At 34.0% G+C, this 9,227-nt stretch overlaps 1 protein-coding gene and 1 long non-coding RNA gene across 2 annotated transcripts; one reads left to right on the forward strand and one right to left on the reverse strand.

Moving 5' to 3' along the window:
* Nucleotides 1-115: 115 nt before the first annotated feature.
* LOC123229541 (probable sucrose-phosphate synthase 4) lies at nt 116-7,144 on the reverse strand. The gene is made up of 14 exons (XM_044655421.1): nt 6,679-7,144; nt 5,072-5,161; nt 4,551-4,774; nt 4,240-4,303; nt 3,904-4,103; nt 3,354-3,831; nt 3,147-3,275; nt 2,873-3,004; nt 2,602-2,778; nt 2,209-2,262; nt 1,957-2,019; nt 909-1,751; nt 693-820; nt 116-568 (listed from the first exon to the last, which is right to left on the reverse strand). The coding sequence occupies exons 1-14, from the start codon at nt 6,886-6,888 to the stop codon at nt 292-294; spliced, it is 3,069 nt and encodes a 1,022-aa protein (XP_044511356.1). The 5' UTR covers nt 6,889-7,144; the 3' UTR covers nt 116-291.
* LOC123229543 lies at nt 1,619-3,017 on the forward strand. Its single transcript, XR_006504910.1, has 4 exons — nt 1,619-1,754; nt 1,974-2,026; nt 2,165-2,713; nt 2,881-3,017. It is a non-coding gene; the product is annotated as an uncharacterized LOC123229543 (long non-coding RNA).
* Nucleotides 7,145-9,227: the final 2,083 nt, after the last annotated feature.

A 9,227-nucleotide genomic window follows, 5' to 3' on the forward strand; every position in this document is an offset into this window, starting at 1 on the left:
ATTTTGCTCCTTGTTACCAAAAAAAAAAAAATAAAGATTATAACATTTTTGCTTATAATTCTAAAATGTTATGCCAGATTTTTTTTTTAAAGACTAATAAAGAAATAATGCCACGCACACAAATTTACATTCTTTATTATTCTACGTTTAGTATTTTATTATACTTGAACAATTGAAATCTCTCACAAGTTGAGATGTATATTCTTGTATATATGGTACTTATATCCTTGCTTTTGCATTAACGATGAGGATATATAAACACTTGAAAGGAAAATATAGTAAATATCATATTCACTTGATCTCAAGAGCCTTCAGAGCTGCAGAGATATCCTGGGCTTCATAACTTCCTTCCACTGGGGTGATGTTAGGACTGTCTTGTGGAACTGAATCTTCTCTTTTATAACTCTCTTCACCATGAAGAAACTTCTCACTGCTGCACTCCACTGTGCCTCTTACAATTATAGTTTTGTGGAGGCCAGTCAGCAGGGTTTCATAGTCTGTGTCCCCTCTTTCGCCCACAAACACTACTGTTTTCGAAAGATCAATTCCCCATCTAATTGACAGATACCTATATGACACAAGGGAGTAATGCAAGTGTAGTGAATTCAATTCACTTTACTGCTACTCATTGATGGAGATATTATTTGATGATTGTGTACAATAATATGATATGCAGTGAAAAGAGGTCTAACCTTAGAGCTTGTTTTCTTGATGCAAATAGTGGTACCACGTTTAACCTTGATGCTGCACGTGTATAGGCTAGGTTGCATCGGAATCCTCTCATTCGCAACCTTTGGCGAAGTTCATCTACTCTTCGAGTCTGTCATTTGTATGTTATATTCATTTGTCTTTAGTTTTGTTATCACAGTTTATACAAGTAATTTGTTACATTGCCATAAAACTCTTACCTTGGCTCCTGGTTTTATACTGTAAGAGGAGCACCTGGAACTGCATGCATCCACATACTCAGAGATGTCATCCTCAGCTCCATCTTCTGTCCTCGCTAGCCTAATAACCATTGATCTCACATTCTCACCTGGCCATTTGTATTCTATACGGGCTTCATAGTCTATATCAGCCACCATGTCTCTCCACGGGTAATACAGTTCACTTCCACTGTTGCAAATTATTGCATCAAAATCTTCTATATTTAATGGGCAGCTTTTGATTGCTTCCATAGTCTCTCGCAAACTCGAACCAGTTACCAATATGAAGCCTACTTTGCCTAGGCCTATACTCAATCCTGCTGCTTTCATCACATTCTTGATTGTTGTTTGAAACTTGTCTGTGATATTGCCGTTGCCGTCATAGCAATCAGAAGCGATTACAAATAGCATCTGCCTTCTACCAGGACTGTGAGTGACAGTGGCATTGCCATTGAAGGAAGCCTTTTGGGTGATGGCTTCAATGAGTTTTTTCTGTCTAGTTGCCGCATCAAGCTCTCCGTTGAGCTTGAAGTCTCCTTCAATGGAGAACTTTAAAGAAAGATCTTCCACATCCTTTAGAGAATCACTCATTGGTTCTTCAGGAATTGTCACGATCTCAAGTCGTGTGGTGGGGTGACGGTTCCTGCAGTGCTCTACATGTGAGAGGTAGTTGCGGCAGTGTTCTGTCCATGAAAAGCGGTGGATATTCTTGAGTCCATTTTTTCGACAATCAGACCACATGTTTTTGTCAGCAACCAGCTTCAGGAGGGCGTCTGCTATAGCTTTCTGATCATGCGGGTCAACCAGGAGACCATTGTTAAGTGCCTGGTAAAACAGATTACTCCGTCACTATCATTTTTTACTAATCCATTAGGTGGCCAAAATTTCTGCATAAGTTTTAATTTCCCATTAAAGCTATTTCTGTCAATGATTTCATTGTTTGGAGTGTTTTAAGATGAGGTATAACCGTTCTCTTCATTTTTCATCAAAGCATGAGTTTTTTCTACTAAGAATTGCAGAAATTTAGAACCTTCACAATGTCCACAGGTCCCCCGTTCTTTGTGGCAACAATTGGAAGACCATATGCAGCTGCCTGCAAGGTATAGGTTGAAAATACCATAAGAAGTAACTGATATATTTAGACATAGTCGTTTGATTATGATGCTTAAGAGTTTTTCATTCCTGTCAAGTGCTACTTTTGAAAGAGTCACAACATAACTTTAGTTTGTTCATTGAAGGATTCTGTCTTTGCAACATTTGAGAACAGAACACAGAGACATACCTCAATAAGTGTGAGACCGAATGGTTCCACAAGTGCTGGATTTATGAAAACTCCCTTCAACAGACAAAGCCACGATAGAAGAACTATTAGCAGATTTATCCTTGCAAGGAAGAGGAAAGAGTTGGAGTGTGTCTAACTTCTAGTTGTTAATCTAAGGTGATATTTTCTGCTCACATGGAGTCGCATAGATTGATCCGGCAACACAAGGATAACAAGCCTCAGGCATGTTGTCAATGAAAGTGTGTTTTCTTATTCAATAGATCATTGTTTGTTAAGTACCGAAGCTTGTCACCCATTTATAACTATTTAGATGCATTGAATGTGAAAATTCTAACCTACCAGCCAATATGGATACCTTGTTTTTGTAGACCAAGGGGAATATGGACAATTTACCTTCGTTTTTGCAGCCAGACGATAAATTTCAGGAACTTCAGATTGCTTATGATGCTTTGGATAAGCCACCTGACCGTACAAGTCATACTTGTCGATGAGCTTTAGAACAGTGGTAAGAACAACTGAACTGCTATTAGACATTTCATTGATGTCATCTCTGTTCCCCAGTATCAATGTCTGCAATATTACAGTTGTTTAGAATCTAGCAGGAAATTTGGTTGAGAGCTTTCCATTTTGTTAAAGCAATTTCAGAATGAAACAATTTTTTTACCATGTTAGCTAGCTCTCGCAGAGGCTGGCACTCCCCAAATGCCTTGAGCAATGTGGTGACATTTTTCTTTGGGTCAGGACGAGACAATGCAAGTATGGTTGGCTTGTGGGGGTTTGTGAAAAATCTCATGATCTGAAAGGGAAAATCATGTTAGATATATATGGTATTGAAGCACGTCAATGAATCAAAAATGAATTGGACGGTAAAAGTTTAGATTCTAGATAGTATGAGAGGCAAAGAAGATTCAAGTTTGATGAAGAGAAAATTTGTTTACCTCAGACCATATTGGAGGCAGATGGCGCTTGTTATTTCTATCAGAGCTAAGCAATGACTTAAGATCAGCATCACCCTCCAATGAATCTTGTGTTGTTACATAGCTGAAATCCAGACCTGGTGGTATAACCTGAAGCAGTAAAATGATTAGCACATACGGAACAATGCTTGTTATTTGTATGTTAGATAGGTTTGAGGGTAAACATACCACCATCCTTGGCATGTATCGTCCAAAGCAGCTAACACCGCGCTGTCTTCTAACCCTAAGCTTCCTCTCCAATTTGATATCAAACCCATCATACAACCCCCATTGCTCTTCGATCTCTTGTCTCGTGCTAGTCACCACCATTTCAGCAGCATCCAGCCCCATCTCTTCAGCTTCTATCCTCCTCATTATCTTGTAGGTTGCATTTATGTCCTTAGGCAGCCTCCCCTGCTTGAGAAGTTGCTCGAACTTGTTCCGCCCCAACGAGTGCCCCGTCAACACCATTGGCACATTCAAGGCACTGGAGAGGTGAGCTGCCACCTCCCCTGCATCAGCATAGTGGCCGTGAATCACATAGGGCCATGTGGGTTTTCCTCCATTCACTTGTTCACCAAGAGCCCTTGCCATGTTGACGATGTGGTTTATTGCACCATCAACAAATTCAGGTATGTGTGGCCAAAGTGACTCTTTTGCTATGTACCTGTAAGTGTAACAAAAAAATTAGTATTTATTTCTTTCGAACATATGAAAAATGAAAGCAAAAGATTATTACTTGTCACGAGCACCACAAGGGATACGGATGATATAGGCTCCGCAACTGCCACTGCCGTCGGCGGGGCAAGACAACATCTCAATGGGTTCACCATAACTAGAGTCTACCTCTGGTGAGGCAATTTGCCTTGTCAACAGATCCACACGATAAACTCCCTTAGTGTTGGCCAGGGCTCTTGCGAGTTCAACAACATATTTTACCTGAAGAATAAGACCTAGAAATAAATATGATCACATCCTTCAAAATTTTAAAATGAAAAAATAAAACTCTGTTAACATTTGCTTACATATAGATAAAATATTAGTTTTGGTAATACTCGAATGTAGAAATAAATACCTGACCACCAGTATCAGAATCTCTCCCAAGTTCCATATTTTCTCCTCGTACCAACCCATGCATACTACAAACCACGCATAATTTATTAAAATAATTCTCACCACGAGATTTTTTACTTTTAAAATTTTGTTCTTCAAACTAACTTACAGTACCGAAGTAACGTTACTCTCATTTGAACGTTATACTATGATTGGTAAGCAGCATCCGACGGTCCAAATAAAAGTGAAGTTATCCGAAAAATATTCAGTTTTATTTTCGAATTTAACTTTACATATATAAATATCATTCATTTCTCTCAAGTGTTTACATACCTTATCAACACAATGTAGAGGTTCTTGTTAGACTTGTCTTCATCATTCCACATTTGCAAATCAGAATTGATTCTTGTGATATACTTGGAAGAATCTGAGATATTAGCATCTCCCTTCTCCTTCTCCCCTTCAGAGAGCTCTGAAAGATCATTGGCAGCATCGTCACGACCTTGCTCACGCTCGATACGTCTCTTGGCTAGCCTCTGTGCATCCTCCCAAGCAATCTACAAACATAAATAATTCACAATAAAAACATAAAAACAAGATTGTATGAATATATCATAACTCACTGTTTGACGTTTATAATTAAACGATAGAATAATAAGTTCAAGAGATAAAGTTATTGTATAACACTATAAATGTTGCAATGTAGTTAATTGTAAGTTTTGCATAAGCATGGTTAGCATAATATGTAAGTTATTTATTTTTGGTTTGATTATTACTTCAAAGGGGAATTATATTCATGAATTTTGCTATAACTTTTCTTGGAAATGAGAAAAAGAAAGTTGAAAAAGTCATACTTGTTTCTTTTTGCGAGCAAGATGCCAAATTCGCCAGCACATATTCTCCAGCCTGTTACTCCTTTCACGGGTATTCCTTGTTGCTATTACCTGCCATTCACATCAAGCCTTCGATATCTCACAAGTTTCCACTTTATATTTAATTTAAAATAAATAAAAAAAACCCCAATTAAATATTATTCCCACCAATTTAATTGGGACAGACTAGTATATGTGTATCTATCCAATCTCGATTTATTATATTAATATATACATTTTAAATGTATTGTGATTGAATAGAGGCATATGTATCTCTTTCAGTGAAAGATTTTCTTTTCAATAATACTTTACCCACTAACAATAAATATAAACAATATTTTAAATACTAACATTATTGAGTGAATTTAAAATATAAATAACATAATTACATATCAACATTTGTACTATATTTATATCAATTACTAGGACAAGTAAATGTATAAGCATATATATATAGGTCAAACTAATGACCTTCTTTTGTGTATATGCTATATATGGTTACAATTAATGATGAATTAATTCATGAAAACATATATTTTAGTGGGATGAATGGATGAATACGTACTTATTTAAGCATGGTGTACAATATTAATATAGTGTGACGGAGTGGATGCAAATGTGTCTGTTCCACTAAGAACTTTCTTTATTATATAATTATCATTAATAAGAAACAACTAACATAAATAACTTCCTAGTTTTGTTGAATTGTTTCAAATACAAATTAAACGGGTACAATTAATTTTTAATTTACTTTGAAGTGGGTTCAATTTATTATGTCTTTTTGGGTTGGTGTTATTGAACTCCCTTGAATTTTAGTGTAATTTATAATACTACATACAAACTTAGAATTATTATTGGATCCCTCTTCTCTCCTAAGATTTTGCTTAAGCATAGCTAATTTCACTAACAAAGTGGTGGTTTTAATGATAAGAGGCCTTTAGGGAAGTTAACAATACTTAAGGGGGTGACCAATAATTCTCAAAATATTGGGATTTGTTTAGAATTAAGAGAACCTAGGAGGGATTTAATTCAATATCAATATACATACTTAATTTCATGTGTAATAAATTGATAATTCTCAAAATACTGGGACTTTTTTATGTTAAAGTTTCATTCCAAATAATTAAATAAGTCATAACAAATTTAAAAAAAAAACAAAACAAAACAAAAGGAAAAATGTTAATATTGGTGGGGACCTTAGAGAACCAATTGTTTTCAATTGGCCTACAATGAGAACCAATCTAATTGTTCCAAACTCTGCCACACAAAATCTTCAGATATATGTTCATTTTCTATATATATTTTCAATTTTTTTTTGTTTTATGTTCATAATTACATTATATTACATAGACATTTTCCTACACCCTTTTTCAAAAAATAATTTAAGGTAGAAAGCTCATTTAATATCATAATAATAATAATTATAATAAAAATAGTTTCTTAGTTTCTCTAGTGAACGTTTACATTTTTATAAAATTCCGAAAGAATATGCAAATTTTAGTCTGAATTAAATAAAAAGGCTGATATATGCGTAAGAGAAATGTTAGTTATATATATATATATATGAATAAATGGCATAGAGAAGTAACCTTGACCCAAGTTCTGTGGAGGTCGGATTCATCAAAACTATTAATCACTTCTTCAACAAAGTACTTTGTAGGACTAAACAATTGCCCTTCCTTCTGCTTTGATTCTTCAAACTTCGACAGCTTCAACTTCCCATCATTCATTTTTCTTTTCCCACTTCCCACATCCAAAATTGCCTCCAAGTACCCATTTATCCACTCATTTCCAGCCATTTATGCTTCTCTCAAGTGCTTCTGATTCTATTAACACAAGAGACTTCTCTCCTAGGTTTATGTATATATAGATGTTTGATGATATGTAATACAGAGAAATTCAACTATTATTATTTTTGAAAGCTAATGGATCATAATAGAAAATACCACTTTCCACAACTAAAATTTTCCAAGAAAATCTTCATGGTAGCAAAGAGAAAGATAGATAAAGAGTGAGAGAGAGAGAGAGAGAGAGAGAGGTGAGGTTTCAAGTGATGGTTTTTTGAAACCGATTTGGAAGTAAACAAGTAGAGGCTTTTATAAGGTTTGAGGAATGGGTTTTTACCTTTTAATTTTAAGTATAATTTTCTAATATTCTATAATAATTAATCAACTTTTTATTGTGTTATTGACAATATGGATAGTGGATTGAGAGGCATTTATTCACTCTTTCTTTTCTCTCTTTTTTATGTTTAAAATTCTCTTTACAAAGGCATATTAGTCTCACATCCATATTCTTCCGTTATTCTCCACTTATATGTAAACATTCTTTTGAAATTTAACATATATAGAGAGCGCATTTTGAATTTTATTTTTCATAAACTTATTATTCTTTACTTATTATTAAGGGTCTTTTTTTCATCCTTTTTCCCAAAGCCTCACAAGGAATGTCGTAAAAATAAAATGGTAATGGTGGTCCTTGATTATTCATCTTTGAAGACCAACTGCAAATAATATTTGTGATTTACGACAAACTTTGACATTACAAGAGAACTTTATAAATGAAAAAGAGAAGAAAAAACACTTGATAAAAATACTAATCATACTAGGATTTATAAAATTTATATGTTCAGTTCGTTAGTATAATATTGTATTTTATAAAAAAATTTCTTATATTATATATATGTAGATCAATCGTTTGATTAAATATTTCAAGATATATTTAAAAATATGGATACAATCTTCAATTTGTTGATAATATGATTTTTATTGGGACTAAACTTGTATTACAACCTTTTATAATTAAAATTAAATAATTAATTTAGAGTGATACATAAAAGAATGGGCCTTTTTGCGGAAAAAAAGTAATATTTTGTCTTTGTGAGTTGCATAGTCTTCCAAGGCACATTTTTCAAGGGTGATCTGTTCACGAGCAATCTCATTTAGTACATTTTGTCTAAACCCAAGCAAACAAGAAGTCATTCCTTCGTCGTTTTTATACGCTATGGCTTTTATTTTTCGTGGCTCATTAAGATTGCAAACTCTTGTTTACATTTACAAAAATACAATTTCTTGATTATTAATTCCATTCTATCATACAAATTTGCCACAGAAAAACTTTAGAATTAGGTCTTAGTGAAGATTTTTCTTTTGGGAAATTTTTTTTAATACTTTTAGTTTTAAATTGCTTTATTTTCAAATTTACTATTATTTAAGAAAGACTTACATGAGATGATTCTAATATACTGACATTGATGTAGTGAGACCTTTCAAATAAATTTGATCACAAAGAAATAGTTACCTGAAACAATTTCAGATATTAATATACGGAAGGCCAAACAACTATTTCCCACCCAAGGTTTTGTGTAAACTCAATTTTTCACTTGTTAACTATTGAAAATCTAAATACCCACTATTTTGTTAAATTTTACTGGTATTATTATAGGTAAAATCGTTATTTAATAAAAATATTTAAAAAATTATAAATTATCGCATTCCCCCTTCAGGTTTAAAAACTAACAATTCTACCTCCCACCTTCCCCCCAAAGTTTGAAAAATCACTATTTCCTCCTAGGGTTTGCATTTTTTCTTTGCCGTTTCTCCGATGACTATAGTTGACCAGCCTCCACCCTTCCATCTCCAAGATGAGGATGATTTGTTGGTTGACGATTTGTTAGAGGCATGGATCTGTGTGGATCACATATCCCGTCAACTGACTTATGCATCGACCGATGCATCGAATGAAGAGTTTAAGCTTTCATCCGACCAATCTATGCGTCGGTCTATGTGTAAGCCGACACACAGATCGATCAATGCGATCTGTGTATCGCACCAATTTGTGCCTCACTGATGAATTGTTGGTCAACGATTCGTCTTTGTCTAGAAGATGGGAGGGTGAAGGTTGATCGACTCTGGTCATTAAAGAAACAACAAAGCAAAAATGCAAACCCTAGAAAGAAAATAGTGATTTTTCAAACTTTGGGTGATGAGAAGGTGGGGAAAAATTTTTAATTTTTAAACCCAGGGAGATTGTGATGAATTTATAATTTTTTAAAATATTTTTATTAAATAAAGATTTTACCTTTGATGTAATAGTAAAATTAAACAAAAGGATATGTATTTAGATTTTTGATAATTAA

The sequence above is a fragment of the Mangifera indica genome, chromosome 11, assembly GCF_011075055.1.
Source record: "Mangifera indica cultivar Alphonso chromosome 11, CATAS_Mindica_2.1, whole genome shotgun sequence".
Classification (NCBI taxonomy): Eukaryota; Viridiplantae; Streptophyta; class Magnoliopsida; order Sapindales; family Anacardiaceae; genus Mangifera; species Mangifera indica.